At 37.3% G+C, this 19844-nt stretch overlaps 1 protein-coding gene across 1 annotated transcript in view; it reads left to right on the forward strand.

Moving 5' to 3' along the window:
- The window catches only part of LOC139724255 (kinesin-like protein KIF1A), a 171218-nt gene that overhangs the window by 140811 nt on the left and 10563 nt on the right, over positions 1-19844 (forward strand). The window contains exons 29-38 of the mRNA XM_071635396.1: positions 737-789; positions 1447-1555; positions 2671-2822; positions 3547-3652; positions 4496-4610; positions 6832-6965; positions 7602-7663; positions 11182-11214; positions 13327-13413; positions 17974-18119. Of these exons, the coding sequence (XP_071491497.1) occupies positions 737-789; positions 1447-1555; positions 2671-2822; positions 3547-3652; positions 4496-4610; positions 6832-6965; positions 7602-7663; positions 11182-11214; positions 13327-13413; positions 17974-18119 (997 nt within the window). The remainder of the gene's footprint in view (positions 1-736; positions 790-1446; positions 1556-2670; positions 2823-3546; positions 3653-4495; positions 4611-6831; positions 6966-7601; positions 7664-11181; positions 11215-13326; positions 13414-17973; positions 18120-19844) is intronic.

Raw genomic sequence — 19844 nt, forward strand, 5'->3', positions numbered from 1 at the left:
GATTGTGTAGTTTTGGTTGAGACCTAACTTCAAGTTTCTAGCATTTTGTAGTGAGATAATGAGAAACCTCTTATGAATATGAAAGAACATGTAATTCCAAGAGGAATTCAATGTTTATTTGATGAAAATTGGTTTTGAAATGGCTGAGATATCCAGAACAGAGCGATCCTAATAAAAGGTGGGACCCACCTTTTAGTATGATCGTTTTGGTTTACTTTGTTTTTGGATGTCTCAGCCATTCCAAAACTGATTTTCATCAAATAAACTTTGAATTCTTCTCAGAATGGTATGGTTTGTACTATTTTATAAGTGGTTTCTTGGTATCTTGCAGAAAGTTAAAAGCACAATTCTCATCTCCACCAATACTATACCATCCCTTTAAGTCATAAATTATTCTGTGGTGTATTTGAGTGTGTGTGTGAGTATGTCTAGTTGGTGAGTTTCCTCCCATTTTTCATTGTTTGACTTGCACCAACTCCTTCTCCGACCAAAATTGTCCTGTTGCCGTGCATACTAGCAAGTTTCAGTGGGAATAATGTCAAAGATGAATTTTAGAAGTACATACAAATTCTCAAAGATATTTTGAGAATTTGTATTGTGGCTTAAAAGGTTTTGAAATTTGAAGAAAGAAAGAAATTAGGGTTGCTGACTGAAGAGATATTTGATTTTGTCTAATTTTGAATGAATCGTTACTTCATTTGTTTTTGTTTGGGTTTGCTTCCTTCTGCATTGACAGGTTGAGGCCGCTGAAGAGGAGTTTCCCATGCACACTTCCAATGGCTACACCAGGTAATGGCACCCCCTCTTGACCATGCTCGACCCAACCCTATCATGTCTCATCCTACATCCTAGCCAATAAGGATATCTCACACAAAATTTCTCAAGGATTTGACAGGTTAAAGCAGAAACATAGTTCTCAGAAGGGCTCAAAGTCCATCTTCCACCATTTGAAATTTGCTTGCTATACTTTGATAGAGTGTGTCAAGGAACATTGTCTGGCTGACACAATTTGCCAGGATAATGAGCTGTTTCTTCGTTGTTATGGTATCAAAAGTGTAAGATAATGTCAATCATAGTGCACAACTTTTATTCCCAAAGCACCCTCCCCATTTAGTAGTGGGTAGATAGAATGTACCTTTTGGGTAATATTTTGCTTTTTCATCCTTACCCAACTTACATGTAAGTTGTGTTATCACATTGTTATTTCACACATTTCTTATGCATACACTTTATACATGTATGTCTCCATTTTAGAGTAGAAATAAACTTTTTATGCAGTCATACAGAAACTGTGTTTACCTTTATGTACATGTACACGTGCTGGATATGCAGGGTATCTATTGCACATATTACAAGCTATGCAGGTGATGATGGAACCATACTTGTAATTCTCATAACATCCATGCCTTTAAGCCTAACAATACTTATGCCCCCTTTTGCCCCCAGTTCCCTCCCCGAGGATGGGTCTCATCAGCACCCCATCCACCAGCCACCTCCACTCCAAGCACGACCTGCTGGTCTACTTCGACATCTGTGAGCTGGCGCCCTCTGGAGAGTGAGTATTGCCATTCGTCAGCAATTGCAGCACGCAGGCATCATGCTCATTCACTCATGCTCCAATGGAGAAACTTGGATTGAGACAGAACATCTGAATCTTTGACAGGGGTTACAGATGTTTGAAAAATTGCACAGGAAATTTGAAAACAAAAAAGGAGCAGCTACAAGTACTTGAAGCACATTGTGGCATAATGATGCAATGCTGTTGTATCTTTCTTTTTCTTTTTCTTTTTTTTGCCTAATTCCACCCAAAGTACAGCCCCGCAGAAGAAAAGAGATTTATCAGTATTATCCATCTACTTGTTGAAAATGAATTAGAAAGAAAATGGAAAAGAAGAAAAAAAAACAACATCAGCCTTTTAGTATCTATTGTGGATAAGGAATAATGTTGATTCTCATATACTGTAACATTATGATATCTAATGTAGAATCCATTGCCAACTAAAAATGTAATAAAACCCAGATTTCTCTTGACATTTTTGACTCGTTTGATATTGAAGAAATAACAAAATTGCAGTTTGGAACTGCCTGCAGAATGAACTTTGTCCATTGCAATGTCTGTGTTTGAGCAATATCCCTATCTGCTACCGGATTCTAAGCATGATTACTTTTTCAGGCTTGTGAAAACCCTAAAAAATATATCTTGTCAGTATTAAAAAAAAAAATAAGAGAAAGGGGAAAAAAATGGGAAGAATGGAAACACCTACTGACTCGCTGACTTCATGTTCAAGTGTATGTCTGATTTCATAGGTACATGTATATCTGATTTCAAAGGCTTGCAAGCATATTACGTATTCCAAAGTACAACTGTAGCAGTCTATATATGATTATCTTCAATGTGATGACTGTGTATCGATAAGTTTTTTTTTCTCCCCTTGTCTATACTACGGCAATATCTAAGTGCTTATGTTCACTGGGGCCCCAATTTATAAGCACTGCTTCTTGTGGCATTCCCACAATTGTGTTACTCTTCTTTCTTTTGTTTTAGTTACTGTGTGTATAATTATGTATCTTTGTGTATCTTTTATATCTCTGCATAAGGTTTCTGAAAGGATGATGAATAAATTGAATTTGAATTGAGTTGAGATACTTTTCTTTGTGTTCTGCCACCAGGTACTTGTCTGCCTACGTGGACCACAGTGAGGACCTCCCGTGTAGCGGGGTCTTCCTTCTACACCAGGGCATCCAGAGACGCATCGCCATCACTATTGTCCATGAGGCCACCGAAGAGCTGCTATGGAAGGACGTCAGGGAGCTCGTCGTCGGTCAGTCTGCCTTCTAGGGGGGCATTTCATGAAGGAACTTGTTGGATAAAATGTCCGACAAGTCAATTATATCCGACAAGTTCAGAGAAATCAACCAATCAGACTAAAGAATTTCTCAAAACTTGTCGGATAGAAGAGACTTGTCAGATATTTTATCCGACAAGTTCCTTCATGAAATGGTCCCCAGACTAAAGAATTTCTCAAAACTTGTCGGATATAATTGACTTGTCAGATATTTCATCTGACAAGTTCCTTCATGAAATGCCCCCCTGATCGCATTCAGTCTTCCTTTTTTGATACGATGCACTCTCATTGTAATGAACATGGTTATAATGAAACTCTCGCTACAACAAAGTAAAAATTCAGGCCCCAAAATTACTATAATCTGTATATCTTTTTACACTTTATTTTTCGGCTATAATGAAATTTCAGTATAGTGAAGGAAAACTACCAGTTAGCTGGTTGTTATTTGAATGGTCTCTTGGGACTTAAATGCATGGACGTTAGGCGTGCAAAGCTCATTACACTGTACTTGCCAAAGTTTTGACTTTCAGAATCGAAATGACTTGTTTCATTCCTTGAAAAATCCCAATACTCCTGCCTGATTCATCTTGGAAATGTGTAGTATTATATGTAAGGCAGTGGAAGGCGTACTATCGTTTCGGAAAGTGGTGTACGTAATGTAGCTCTGAAAGTTTATCCTCCTGTCTTCTGGTGACCGCAGGTCGCATTCGCACCACCTTGGAGGTGACCGAACCGGACAACGAGCTGTCCGTTCTCTCCCTGAACCTTCTACCGGCCAGCCACGGGGGACATCCAGGAGACGACAGGTGGGTGTATGGGTCATTTCTCCATCATCCTCAACGGAATTCTGTGGGACGTTTTCGTTTTCGTGTACCTTATCAAACAAATTTGTTTGTTACTTACTGTTTAGACGTAACAGATGGTCATCAATGATGTTTGATTTGAACAGTTGCAGTGATAATGGTGATGGTTGGTAATGATGTTGCCAATGACGAAATGATGATGGTGATGATGATGATGATGATGATGATGATCAGGAGGAGGAGGAGGAGGAGGAAGCTAATATTGATGTTGATGTTGATGATGTTGATAATGAAATGTTGAAGAGAGAAACGATGTAGTGTAATTTATTAGACTCTTCAAGTTTTTAAAGCCCATATTCTGCCAGGGAAGATTTTTCAAAGATGCATTTTTTTCACTTTTGTGTGTGCTTTTAATGTCAGAAGGGTAAGAAAATCTCATTTTAATGAGCCTTGGTTTCTTGGGGTTTCAGAGAGATTTATTATAAGTGAAAAGCTCGTTTGTATTTTACAAACTCTGACCCTGTCTTAAATATTTCACCAGATACTTGTCGGTTTAAGATTTGTCATAGGGAAAAAGTCCATCCTGAATAATGCACAGAAATGTGTATCATATTTTTGATGATTTTAGGTTATGTCCTGTTCGTCGATATTTCTTTATATTGTAGTATGAAAAAAGTAAAATGGCTTTATAGACAAACACATAACATATAAAGTTATGTTAGAAGTAAATTTGGGGGATGGTTTCACCGTTTGTTTTGTCAAGCAAAGCGATATGTATGAGATGGATTTATATGACACGCATGATTTCTGGATGGCTTATACATTTTGTTTGTTTGTTTGTTTCAGAACATTCTTCCGCTTTGAGGCAGCGTGGGACAGCTCGCTGCACAACTCTGTCCTGCTGAACCGCGTCACTCCGTACGGCGAGATGGTGTACCTCACCTTGTCTGCCTACCTTGAGGTCAGTGGCCACAAATATTTGTCTTTAACCCATTGAGGATGGACTGATTTTGCTACAACACATATTTCCCATAGACCCCTGCCCGGGTATAATCAAAGACTTGTCCTCAATGGCCAGAATTCACGTAGGTGGTACAATTGAAGCCATGGTTTAAACCATGGACAAAGACCGTAGTTTTTTATGGGGCGTCAAGTGTCGCATGGCCTATTTCATTACAAAACCAGTCATTTTGTCAACGAAATGACCATTTCGTTAACAAAATGAACATTTCGTCAACACAATGACTGATTTTGTATCGCAGTAGGCCATGCGACACTTGGTGCCCCATAAAAAACTACGGTCTTTGTCCACTGGTTTAAACCATCGGTTCAATTGTACCACCTCCGTGAATTCGGGCCAATGGGTTAAGACCCAGTAGCATGGTGATTCGTGGGTGGTCTGATTCATTCACTGCCCACTGGGGTATATTTGAAAACCATGAATAGCCCTGGTCAGCTAACATGTGCATCAAAGCGTAATCTGCTCATCGGTAACGTTTGACTCCAGTAAAGATTCTTTGGCTGTGTGTGTACAGTAATGACACAAGATCAGTGATAAAGCTGCAAAGAATGTATTACAGGGATTCTTGAATGTATGTGACCATGCATCACAAAACCAACAAAAAGTGGCATGCACTGATTTTGTGTGAGGACTGAAAATAAGTGCCAATTATACCTTTAGTATAATGTAGAAGAAGATATTTCTCTTTCAGAAAATAGGAAAACTTCAAGACTTTTTGCTTGTTTTGTCATGCAGGGTCACATATTCAAACAGGGTTAGTCGTCCCACTCCATGGTATCCCCACACTATCGAGCTTTAAAATGTCAAAAACGTCCAGCGATGTATTGACCGATTCTGTGACGCGCTATGTGTATTTTTGGCATGGGCAGTGCCATTAACGCGGTGTCTTAGCCGACCCGCCCTCCCCTCTCCCCCACCCCCTTCCGCGCGCGGAATGAAAAACTGATGCATGGTCGTTTTTAATAGCCAATAGGCCTCTCGTACTGAGTGCGCGAACGCTTGCTTAGTGCGCGAACCTTTGTTACAAGTGCTTGATAAACATGTTGCCCGGGGATGGGGGAGAGGAGGGGGGGGGGGGGGGTGGGCTACAAGTTGTAAGACAACTCAAAATGAGCTCATGGCTGCGTCCAGTGCCACAAATTGTCTGCTGCCCTCAACGAACCCGAATCGGTCTATAAACTACTAATGGATGAGTTATGCATTTTGTGGGGGCAGCATGGTATAGTGGAAAAAGCTCAAGGCCCTAGACTAGTAGATCATGGGTTCCAATCCTGCGGGGTGCATGGTTCAGGGTGAGGCCTTCAATTGATGATTATGTTTCCTCACTTTCCCTCTTAGATGAAGTTTGCAATCAATGTTGATGAGTGAAAGTACTGGGTCCTTTAGGAGTACAGTACTGTACAAACATTAAAGATTTTGTAGATGTTATAAAAGACCCAATTATGATCATGAATTATCACTGGTATCATGAACGTTATCATTACCATCATTACTATTATTATCATTATCATTGTTATTGTTCATAGTGGTAGGAAGGTAGTAGAAGTATCTTTATCATAATATCGCAGCTGATTGACAAATTGCCCTGTATCTATATACATGAATAAAAGATATATTGATATACATGTATATCAATACTAATAATTATCAACTTATAGTATATTGATAATGATAATTTGTTGAAAAAAAATAAAAAAACAATTGCTTATTTACATCGAGTAGGGAAATTTATCAATTAGTTGGAATATAACAACTTGATGCAAGAATTTCATCAATTTGCATTATTTTGGAGCATTTTTGTTTGTTTTTTTCTCTTGTCTCTTTTGCGTTTTAAGATCAAAAGATATCTCCTTTATCCAATTTGTGTTCTCATATGAACTCAGCATCATGGTCTCCAAGTGTGATATGTGTATTGTGAATTCAGTCTCAGGGGTAGGGTGTGTTAGGTCCATGTTGTCAGGTGGTCAGAGGTCAGGGCACTCACTCAAGATGTGTTGAGCAGTCTGTTCTGGTGCACCACACTGGCAGGCTGCTGATGGGTGCAGCCCCCACTGATGCATGGCTGCATTGACACACCCAACTCCTGTTTGAATCTGATTCAATGACACCCACTCCCTCCTTGTGTGGTTCACTCAGTGTCTTTCTCTGTATTGACCTTTAGTTGGATAACTGCGCCCAGTCCGCCTGCGTCACCAAGGATATCTGCCTCCAGATGTACGAGCGTGATGCCCGCATCAGCCCCTCCCGCTCCCTGAGGAGTCTCTTCGGCTCCAGCTACTACAGACCGTCCGACAGGTAGATACGGGCATGCTCTTCTGCCCTCTGTTGTTGAGAAGCAAAATACTCTGTCCCAACCCCCCCAGGCTGTGAATTGGAGTTTGTGTGTTTCTGTATGTGTGTCTGTGTGTGTGTGTGTGTGAGAGAGAGAAAGGGGAAGGGGAGAGAAACGCAATTTTAAAGTTTCCACATATCTCACTGGAACAGGTTGCATGAGCATCGAATTATATTTCTGCCAAACCCGTGCTCCTGTGCCAAGCTATGAATAGAGAGTTTGGAAATGGACTCTCCAGCTACTATATGACAGAGGGGAAAAACTAGAAAACATATTACTGACAGAATGGTAAACATACTGAATTCAATACTCTTTCACTCCATTGTATTGATATTACAAAATTCAAATGTCTTTATTTTATATCTTGCTACCTGTTCATACTTAATCCTAAATTAATTGAGTCAAAATATTGCATTGAAAATATTTGCATATCTGTTTTCACAAAAGTATGACAGAATCAGGTCAGTGAATTTCTTCACACCATGAGATATTTACGTTCTCAATACTTTGAAAGAAAAAAAATGGGGTCCTGCATTTTCTGGTGTTACATGCTGTGGATTTTAATTCTTTTCTTTCCTTTTTACGCGTTGTTTCCATAGTAACAGCGTGACAGGCGTTTATGAGATCTCTCTTCTGCGATCAGCAGAGGCCCTGAGTCCAGGTAAGAGTTTATCGAAGAAAGCGTAGAAAGAGGAATGCAGTTATTCAAATTGTTGATAAGTCTTTTCTTTTCTTTTTTTAATTGAGGGCTTAAAGTCATTAGCTGGGATATTGAAGTGAATTTATTTTGATGACTTGAATGCTGTCATCATGTTTTCCAATGTTTGACCCATCAAATTTTTTAATGCTTTATTAGGAATATTTTTCACAGAGTCCAGCACAAGTATGCTAATGACCCTTCTTCATCAGTGGCCATACCACATTAGATGAAGTAGGCGGATGTTGTAGCTCCGGTACAGGGTCTACGATCGGATGTACGTTAAAAAAATATGCAAAATTTCTCATATGAACACTTCATTCTGCATTCCGCTTATGGTTATTCACATTTTTATACTGTTTCAAGCCATCAAACTCAACTGGATAAGGGCTGTTTTGCTTCCTTACTAGAAAGCCTTTTGTCTGGAGAAAAAAGGGCTTGGATAGCCACGAACATGGAGATACATGTACCAGAAAATAGGTACTGGTTGCAGATGCCTGTGCCAACTCTCAGACAATGCAGTTGTCACTTTAAATGGTTTGACGGTGTGAAAAAGAACACATTATGGTGGAAAATATGATGACAATCTTCAAGTGATTTGATGTATAGGGGAGGAATCTTCTCTTATCTTTGGGTAATGTTTCTTTTTTTTTTCTTGCACCATGATGACACGTCATATAAAGCCTGCCATTAACCAAGACTAATTTCTTACCACCGGAATGCAGTGATGGGATCGGCCAGGATTGGAAAGACTGATATCTAAAAAATTAGGAATTAAAAAAGAGAATAGAACAGTCCAAGCTCATTTGAAAAGTTTCAAAAAGTTGGAAAATCCTTTTCAACTGGCCAATATTGATGCATAATGACATTGTGATTTCTGGATTATTGAATTGCAGATGTTTCTGTTGCACCATGTGATCATATTGCTTGTGCACATTCCAAATATATTAATACATCTGTATATAATCTGACATGACCTGTACAATGTTTGGTACCTGTGGCTTTAGGTATTACAGTGAATGGAGAATCAGTTTGTACAGTGCAGGGCTAGGGAGAAGTGCAAGATTTCATTTTGATTGTACTTTGTTTGTTTTGAATTATTGTTTTTGGGAGGGAGGTTATCCATATTAACAAAATGCTTGTCCAATCCTGGCTGTGCAAGATATCTTTGACTAACAGTTCTTTAACAGCATGCATATTTTGTAAAGAATCACCAATCATTCCACACAATAGTTTTTTGCCCTATCTTGTACTTGTTAGTGCTGCGTTGTCCCAGTGTAGGCTTTGACTTTCATTTTTCTATGAATAACAGGAAAAAAGGTTTTTAGATTCCATACTTAAAGAAATGGTGACTTTAAATCAATGTGAAATTAAAAAACAACAGCAACTAAACAATGAAGAGAAATGTTTAGTCATTTGTTTTAATGACAGCTATATTTCAGCCGCAGGAGAAATATTTACATGTATGTGTTAACAATCTGCACACATGTATGGTGTTTTATCTCATGCTGATGTAAAAATTAGCCAAAGCTTTGCTTTTTTTTTTCTCTCATTGGTAATTTTTCAAAATTAATCACCAGCTTTAAACTATGGTTTTCATGTTAAATCCCCCAAAGATTCAGCTGTGCTGTTTTTGTTTCTATCACCATTTCAAAAACTCATTGCTTTATCTACATCCTTTTTCAGTCAAATGTCTTTATGATTCATACAGTTTCGAGGGCAATCATGTACTGTATGTGTTGTATATTTCACAGTGATTTTATTTTCGAGAATTTTGCAAGTCCAATGATAGTCTGGAAATTAAAAACTCTATTTGATATTGCCACTCATGAAACAAATGCCCTGTACGTTGATTGCAAGATGGTAAATCCTTAAATACTTGACGATACTTGTTTTCTTATTTCATCACTGCACTGATTGCACAGAAATGCAATCATGCGTGAAATTTTCTTGCAAGTCCAAAGTTGCAATACATCAAACTTGTGAAATATATGGCATATATTGTATGTGTGTAAATAGGCCTATACTATATTTGAATGATTGTATTATAAATCAGTGAACAGCTTCAAACTTCTTAATGCCTTTGAGTGAAAATAAATCCTGTAGCCCTATAGCTGTTTTTATGAAGTGTTTAGTTGAATATTGTTTTCTTCTTTGATTATGCAGCAAATATTTATACATGTCTTGCACACTTGAAATGAGTCTAAGATCGGGATTGTAATTTCAGTGCCATCTTTCCTTCTTCTTTCTTTTTTTTTTTCAATTTCAGCCCACTTTCTGAATTGAATTGAATAGACCTTTTTTTTTCAATTTCAGACCCCTTCTTGAATTAAATTGGAAACACCTTCTTGAATTGAATACACTTTTCCCTTCAATTTCAGATCCCTTAATGAAATGAATTGAATACACTAGTTTGTTTCATACTTAGGAATAATCAGATTTGTAGTAAATATTGATTTTTCGGAAATGTCTTTTTGAACTCTACCATTGTCTGGTACTACATACATGAAAAGGAGACAGTAGGATAAAGATAAAATAAAATTAATAAAAAAATAAAATATTTATCTCATTTCACTTTATAAGACCACCATGCTCTAAAGAATGGAAAAACTCACATAAAACCACTATTATAAAATATATTGTTTGTTTGGTTTTTTGTTGATTATAAATGATATGTAATTCAATTTTTTTTCTGGATAGAGTACCCTCTTATTTTTGTGAGATCAGATAATGTCAAGATACTGTCTTATGGATTTTATTGACAAGAAATAGCTATAGCATTTTATATTCATTTATATTCATGGAAGCTAATTGTTATTTAGAATTCGGTACAACCTATAATGAAAATCAACTGAGTGGATTTGTTGTTTTGTTTTGAATTATGATCTTGTGATGGCAATATCATCAACTTATTTTTTTCAGTAAATACATGTAATCTTTCTTACAACAGTATGATTGTTTTTTTTAGCATTGCACTTCCAAAGAAGAATTTTAAACATTGCCCACTGTAAATGATATGAATATTTAATCATCATGTACAAAGAGTTTAAGTTGATGTATTCAATGTCATTCTTTAATCATTTGATTTAAGTAGTGCCTGTAGAATATACCTCTTTTGATTTTGGGCAGTCTTCTTGTGTACAAGCTACATGAAAATCACGAATTTGTAAAGGGTCTGGTCAAGTCGAAATCCATAAAATTTCATGAGTATATATGATAGACAAATTCAAAAAGTCCACATTTGAAGTGAAACGCCCATGTCACCCACTGTGACAAATCAAGAAATCTCTTTCTCAGGTTCATGCCTTCAAATCGATGGGATTGTAGTACGTGTTATAGTGTAAAACGTATTCAAGGACACTGCCTGAAAGAAGGAAAAAAAAAAGAATTGATATTTTTGTAAATTCGATGGCTTGTTCTCTGCTGTTACCATGGCAACATTAAATTCTGTAAATGATTGCCCACATAAAATTGCCTAGCAGACATGTGGCAGTGGATAACTTGGGGGAGAAATGGTATGACCCACAGATTTGACCTTCTTCCATCCGTTAATTAACCCATCGAATACATTTGCAAAAATGACTTTTGAGGGCATCCAAACACCACGAGTTGCTGGTTATGGATGGGTTAATTTGTTCCACATCATCAAGACAGTGGAAAAGAGTGAAATCATTATATTTTTCTAACATTTTCAGAGATCTTTGCAGTCAATAATTTTAACAACTATGATAGATCGTTTGAAATTATGATTTGAATTATTGGAAAACAAGAAAGCATATTTCCTGTGCATTTATCCACTGAGATGGAAAAAAAAAAAATCCGCATCAAGATATTGATTTACACATTAGTTGCTGTTCTTATATACACCTGTATTCTTTTGTCAGGTGTTTTCCATCATGTTCTATTTATTCGAGAATTTTTAAAACGAAATAACTACAACATGACCTCAAGTGTCAGCTGATTTGGACTTTGTTAAGTTCAGCCCTCTTTCACAGATATTTGAGGAAAACTCAAATTGTCACTCCCCCAATCACATCTACCATTTCAAAATCCAAAATGACGAGGAGAAGAAAAATAGTCGAGCCCCAAATTGTCGCGATTTTGGATCATTGACTCCTGTTGCTCGTAGAGAAAGTTGTGTGTCCAACTATTTTTCCGCCTACGCTGAGATGGGTTAATTAAACACAAGTCCTGTTCATCCCTCTTCGTTTCCACAATCATTAGTAGTGACGTCTGTTCGTAGAACACTTCCATGCCACCCCCATTCATGTCTGTGCATTCCATTTTTCCCCACAACGTTTTTTTTTCTTAGTTTGACGTACAGTTTCATATCATATATGATAAACACTTTTTTTGTTGTTTCATCAGTGAGATTCACGGAGAAAGAGAAAAGTAGCATTGCATTTTAATACGGAATGCTCTGTTTTGTCGTGTATATGACAGGCACTCGCTTAGCATCAGATTTTGAAGGTATTTTTGCCTGCTTCATTTTTTTTTTTTTTTTTGCCAGAATGTCTGAAATTGTGAAGCTGTCTTGGGGTATTCCCCAAGTTCTGAGGGACTTGCTGCCTTTATTTTATTTATAAAGCATGCTTCCCTTTACCATTAGAAGATGCATTCCCTCATTTTGAGAAAGAAAAAAAAAAGAATATATATTGTATATATTTGTTTCTTGTGGGGTGTTTTTTTTTTGCGGAAAGCTGCAACAACGAAAAAAAAAAGAGAGAAAAGACAAAATGATAGCAATAAAATACAGATGACTTGCATAATGCCGTCTTTTGTACGCTAGTGGCCCTGTTGGTGAGTTTAGGGATTAGACGGAGCAGTTTGATATTCAGTCATGTTCATATTCATTTGTGTAATTCCTAAAAACTCAACATATTTGATGCTAATTTCATTTGAGCTTTCGAGTTCCAAAACAGAAACAATCATTTTATTACTCAAAATTGGAGTGCATTTGTTGAGGGGAAACCGGTATCCACCCCATCCCCTACCTCCCCCCCCCCCCCAAAAAAAAGCCAAACAAACCCAAAGAAACAAACACAGGTGATTGCATCATCTATGAAATGTCTTACACCCCAAATCATATCACCCTCAAGTATTATCAGGTGATGGGGACATGGACATTTTTTTTTTCATTTTTTATTCAAGGAAACAGTAAAGGAAAAAAAAAAACCCACCTTTTTCTTTGAATATCTTTCATACCCCAAGACAGCTTTCTGTAGTGATAAGCTTTGTGATAGCTAACTATCCGTGTCTACCCTATGACATGTTACTCATCGCTGTGCGGCATTCACTCGTCAACTCACACTGTTCTCTTTTGACATTTTCTCTCCCTGTGTAATTGTTAACCCCTCCAATTTTCCCTTTCAATTCTTCCCATTATATATTTTCATTCATTTCCTCATAAAAAAAAAAAATACCTACCCCTCCCCCACATTCATTTTGTTGCTCACCCATTACAATATTGTTTTATAAATACATATTATGTTTCCATTTTATTTTTTGTTGTTGTGCTCGTTCCGTTTTATTTACCATCTTTTCTAAACATTTTTTTTTTTGGCTACATTCTGTATTTTTTATAAAATCGATACTGTAAACACACTGACCTTTGACCTCTTTGCCAGGCAAGTCTTTTAGTCAGTATGACCTGAGGGAATTACTGGAGTCCACCTCCCCTCACTCCATGACTCTATCCCCACCTCAATTGAGTGGTAAGATCCATGTCCATGCTAGCCTTGTTACAAGGCTCTCGTATGGGGTTACAGTCTCCCTGCCATAGCTCTTTTGTTCCTGATTTTTGTTCTGCTATTTACATTGTAGTTACAATCTTCCTTCCTCTGTATCTTTGGTTTGTTTTTTTCTTCCTTGTAGCAAAAACCTCTATATGAATGGAAAAAATATTCCACTTATGTGAACAAATACAATGTAACCTTCTGTCAAGTTTTTTCTTACTTTCCATTTAATTTTTTGTGTTGTTTTTGTGTATGGAATTTTAGTACATGATTTGTTGCAAATGTTTTGAATCAAACAGAAGATTTGAATGGAAGAGAAGAGAGAATGTCTGATTGGAAAGCCAAAATAGGGGGGAGATGTGTTTTTTATCTAGTAACTGTTTTGCAAGAAAACAACCAAAAACTTGTCATTTGAAGGTAAAGAGAGAAGGAAAAAACAACTTGAACTGGATTCACGATTTAAGATGGCTGGGGATAACAAGAGCATGCATGATTAAGTTATAGGCAAATGTAATTCAGATATTTACTATGGATGAAATAGCAATGCAGTGAATCTGATATTCAAGTGGTTGAATTTTGCATAGATTTTCTGCCGCAAAGTTTTGTTAACATATTATTGTATACCCCAAAGTATTGAGTCTCTGTTTACTTGATTGCATGCTCTGAAATAATGTACTACAACCAGTATGACTTATGCTTTGTAGCTGTCATTTGTTATTCTTTTCTTTATTCAAATGGAAGAAGTTTTTGAGTATTTATTTGAATTTTATGTTGCATTTTCTTTGAAGTTAAGACTCTACCGGCTGCTTTCATAGACAGTACCACCCAGCATTTCATACTCCACTATTTCATCTCGTCTTTTGCACCTTGCATGAATTCATGTCTGATGTCAAACTGCTTCAATTTCGATACTTTTTTCTTCTCTCTTCTTTTACTCCAGTGATGCCTTTCTTTTCCCTCTCAATCTCAATCCTCTCAAACTCTTCAGATATCATAAGTCAGCAAATATCAAAGTGGGGCCAGAAATGTTCCCCACTTGTGATCATGAATTAAGCTCTCAGCCCAGAGGAGGTTTTGTGTTTCTATGGACAACTGAGTGCCGAGTTTGGCACAGGTTCTACAGAGCTTCTGTTGTCATGGTTACATACACTCTCATAGGAGAGCTGTAAATAGATGATATCAACTTAACTGATGGAATGTTATGTAATGCTAACACTGCATATGACTGCATGCGATGTATATGTAGAAACATCAATTTTTCACTAGACTGATATCTTTTGTCACAAAGATTTCTATGCAAAGCAGTCAGCAGTATGATTGTGATCTTGCAACAATTATAGTTCTGTCAAAATTTTGGCTATATAAAACTAAGAATGCTGACAGTTTCAAAGTTGAAGCCCAATTTGTATAAAATCTGAAGTTCACTCGTGTTTAACAATAGTAATTATTAAAACCTGCTATCTGTTTGTTTCTGTCAAATTTGAATTAATTTGACCCTTAACCCTTTGTGCCAAGAAGGCGAAACAGAAGAATGGATGTTTCGCCTTTAAGCGTCTGCGTTGATTATGGAGGTTATGTATTATTTATTCTTGAAAGGGTCATAAGATGATAGAATACAAATGAACAATCCTGGAGAGATAATTTCTTCATACTGCAAACTGTATAATTATATCTTTATTCACACCATCCTGTTAGTGAAATAAATACAGCTGTGTACAGATAGACAGGACTGATAGAATTACACAGCTGTCTTTGGACCTGATTGAGGCACACAGGTTGTTATCTCTCAATTGAAAAATTTGAGTACCAGGATATCTCACTACAAATTCACCGTGAGAGACTACAGCTATCGTGGTACCTTCAGTCACTCTGTTTTTGGATTGTCCATTCTGCAGTGACATCATCTCTCATTAGTTGACCTCTACAACTCTCTCTCTCTTTCGCTCTTTTTCTCTTTCTCAGTCTTACGCCTTTCTTTGAACCCCCAAGCATTCTCTGTTCACCGCACATCTTGATTCATTAGTGAAATAGCAATGGTATATTCCATTGTAATGTAGGAATCTACTGCTCTCTCAAAAACAAACAAACAAACAAACAAATGAACAAACCAAACCAAAGCTCAAAACAGTTATGGGGAGGTGGACTAGCATACAAATTGTACGTTTCAAATTGACCGGTAGCCTTCAAACTCATCTTTCATTTCGTGAATCATTCTGATCAGTGTTTTCTTTTTTAGTGCTTTGTTTGGAGGACAGTCTAACATAGGATTTCTTCACTTGTTTGAGACGCATCCAAATTAAAGCTCACTCATACGTGGACATGTGCACAGGTCAAACTTGCAGAGACATCAGCATGTTGTCCAATTTCATCGACATCACCCCTCAAATGATTTCTTTCCCAATGGAATACTGTAAGGGCCATTTTTGTCTTTTCATTCTATTATGTGTATAGATGTCATATTAACGAGTCATATTTTAGGCTTTCAGTTTTGATCTGTTTGCATTTTTGTTTTCTTTCTGTGTTTCGTTTCTTGGAGGAAGGCAATAGTTAGGGAGTAGTATATCAACTTTGTTCTCATATAGATAACCATGAGTCATTTTGCTCTCCAATACATTCCCAAAGTTTCTAATGTGATGTAAATATATCAGTTGATCCACCTGCACTATTAACTTCTCTATATGTAAGGCAGCATAGATAGATGGCCAGATATTGCCGTCGTGTGTTTTCATACATACATGCTTAATCTCATTGGTAATGACCTATCTGAAACGGCGAAGAAAAGTACTCTTCATAATGCCGACTCAACAAAGAAATACAGGCTGTCTGTTTCATTCCGAATACGCCCATTGATTATCAAAGCGAAGAGCTGCAACCCTCTCTTGTCATATCGTTATATCTCTTATCATATTTTGAGATTAATAGTGAAACTGCTGTACTTTCCAACTGGCTCTGATTTCAACTAAGTATAGAATAGTGGGTTAATATACAGACATATTTTTCATTCATCTTGTGGATAAATAAATCTTTCAGCCTTGATTAGAGGTGTTTTTTTAATGCTCGTATGAAAGAATGGATGTCGGATAGGATGAATAGTTGGAGATGCATCATAACTATAGACATGATACTTTTTTGTGTGGCAGGTTTTTCCTTTTCTGTTCCTTTATCTTTTATTCTTTTTTTTGTAAACTTATACATGGCCTTGTATGAATTTGACCTCTCCTCTCTGATAGCTTCGGGCACATTTTCACTTCCCGTTCAGATTTCACAAACCGTTTAAGTTACTGGAAGTCATCAAGAGGCACCAAGAGGTGTTCCCTACTCGCGATATCCCCCAGAAAATCACTGATGGATGAAAAGAATGTTTTCTTTCCTCAGAGTGCTACAAAGGTCTTGCACGGCATTGTCCATGTGCATGCACAGCGGCCATGCTCCACACCTAAAGAAGTCAATCATACCTCCTGTTCCTCCAACCCGCATGGCTTTAAATCCTTCTCCTACCTTGCTCTTCTTCAATACATGCATGTCGATGATCTCATTGTTTGCGCGATAAGTGAAATAGTAGTGTATCCCTCAACCCCTTTCACACTGCACAGTTTGCATGCAGCACAGTGCATTGCTTTTTAATTGTAATTCAATATTGCTTTGTTGTCTGTACAGCATGCTATTATTTCTCTTAACTTTGTTGTTCTAAATTCTTCATGTGTAACGCACCTATGATTGTACCTACAAATGTACCACTCGATTTGTTCAATGTCAATATTTTCTACATCATTGGTTTCTGAAGTATATCGTTTGTTCAGTTTGTCAAGTGTATAATAGGATCATTTTATACGTAGAAATATCAGTGAAAGCAAAAGATAACATCACAGTAATTGTCCTTGCTGCTGAGTGCAGAAGAGTAAATCTTTAATGCAGTCACTTAACAATTATTCAAACCTTTCAACATTTTGAAGTTCTTGTTATGATAAAAGATTTTTTAGTCATGAAGGTTTTCGTTGACCAATCATAAAACATGAAAATGCTCAGTAATGTTTATTAATGTCTGATTATTCCATAATTCATATTGATAAGATTAATTTGAAAATAGAATTAAAGCAAAAGGAAAATATAGGCAGAGATGTGTCTACAGTTTGTACGAAAAAAAAAGTAGAATCATAATGATTTTAAGTTGATCCATTATATGATATCAGAAACTTCTAGCACTCGGCTTATATTTAGATACATCATCAGAGTTTTGCAAAACAAATTGATTACAGTTGTATCATATTTTCTATTGGTATTTTTTTCCAAATTTTAGGACTACATGAGACTTGATGAGATAAAGAATGTGTCTCACAGAAAAGTAAATCGGAGTCCATAAGATTAAGATGTCAGGTAGATATCTGAATTTTCAATTGGAAACATTTACTGAATTCAGTGGATTTGATGTGAAAAACAATTTTGTCATAATTTGTGGTGCAAGTCTGTGTCCCTGTAAGTGAGAGTGTAATGCTTCTGTTTGGCTTCTATGACAATAAGACTTTACTTCTCTCTCCATAGGTACCCAGAGGCGCATGCGCAAGGTGATCGACACGTCGGGTACGTACGTCCGTGGAGAGGAGAACCTAAAGGGGTGGAGGCCAAGGGCTGACTCCCTGATCCTGGATCACCAGTGGGAGCTGGAAAAACTCAACAGACTAGAGGAGGTGGGAGCAGTGTTTGGATAGGATTAGAGTGTGACAGTTTTGATCAGCGATTAGAGTGATGAGGAGATTAATGTTTGGTTTGGATTAAAGTGATGCAGTTGGATCAGTGTTGGTGTTTTTTTTTTATTAGATTGGAGTGATGACGTAGGATCGGTGTTTGGATTGGATTAGAGTGATGTATTGAGACCAATGTTGGGATTAGCTGAGGATCAATGTTTGGATTGGATTAGAATGATGCATTGGGATTAATGTTTGGATCATTTTAGAGTGATTGGTAAGGTCAGTGTTTTAATTTGATTAGAGGGATGCAGTCTGATCAAGGTTTAGATAAGAAAAGTGTGATGCAGTTGGATCAATGTTTGAAGTAACATAGAGCAATGGGTAAGATCAGTGTACAGATCAATGTTTGGATAAATGTAGAGTGATGGTTAGGATCAGTGTTTGTATTGGATGAAAGGAATGCAGTTTGATTAATGCTAGGATAAGATAAGAGTGATGCAGTGGGATCAGCGTTTAGATTAGATTGGATTAGAGGAATGTGGTCTGATCAATGTCTGCATTAGTGATGCAGTGGGATCAATGTTTGGATTAATTTAGAGTGATGGGGTAAGATCAGTGTTTAGATTGGATCAGAGAGGTGCAGTCCATTGAGTGGTAAGATGAGAGTGGTGCAGTGGGATCATATAATTTGAATTAGATAAGAGTAATAAATAGGATCAGTGCTTGTATTGGATTAAAGAAATGGACCTTGATCAATGTTAAGATAAGAGTGATGCAGTGGGATCAGTGTTATTTGGATTAGATTAGAGTGATGGGTAGGATCAGTGGTTGGATTAGCTTTTTAGATAGAGGAATTAGGTCTGATCAATGTTTAGATTGGATAAGAGTGATGCAGTGGGATCAGTGTCATTTTGAGTAGACAGGATTGATGGGGTAGGATCAGTGTAAGATTGGATTAGAGGAATGCAGTCTGATCAAGGTTTAGATGAAACAAGTGTGTTGCAGTTGGATCAATGTTTGGATTAGATTAGAGTGATGGGTAGGATCAGTGTTTGGATTGGATTAGAGAGATGCAGAATGATCAATCTCTGGATATCATTTTATGCAGTATTAGCAGTGTTTGGATTGGATCAGAATGATGCAGCGGGATCATTGTTGCATTTTATTAAATTGAAGTGATTAAGGTAGGATCAGTATGGGATTAGAGTAAAATGGTCTGATCAATAATTTGATTGGAGTAGAGTGAAGCTCTGAGCAGGTTGGATTGGATCGGAATGATGCAGTTGGATCAGTCTTGTGTGGATGAGATTAGAGTGATGAGGTAGGATCAGTGTTTGGATTGGATTAGAGTAATGCAGTCTGGTCGATGTTTGGATTATATAAGAGTGATGCAGTGGGATCAATATATGGATTGACATAGAGTGATGCTTTGGATCAGTGTTTACATTGGATCAGAGAGATGTGAAAGGCAGCCGATCGCCATCCCTAATGGTACGTAAACTCCGAACGACCAAAGTTTGTGCATGCAATTGCGCAATGCCAGACTCGGTGCTATATCCATAAACGTGTGGGACAATGCTACCACTGAGACAAGTGTGTGTGTGTGTGTGTGTGTGTGTGTACGCATCATACACAAACATTGTCACCGTGAGCTGCGGTGATTTGAGGAGAGAGGCCAGAAGACGCGTGTGTGTGTGTGTGTGTGTGTGTGTGTGTGTGTGTGCG

Source organism: Diadema antillarum, unplaced genomic scaffold (assembly GCF_040938485.1).
Source record: "Diadema antillarum isolate AM-2024a unplaced genomic scaffold, OU_Dant_1.0 scf00000210, whole genome shotgun sequence".
Lineage (NCBI taxonomy): Eukaryota > Metazoa > Echinodermata > Echinoidea > Diadematoida > Diadematidae > Diadema > Diadema antillarum.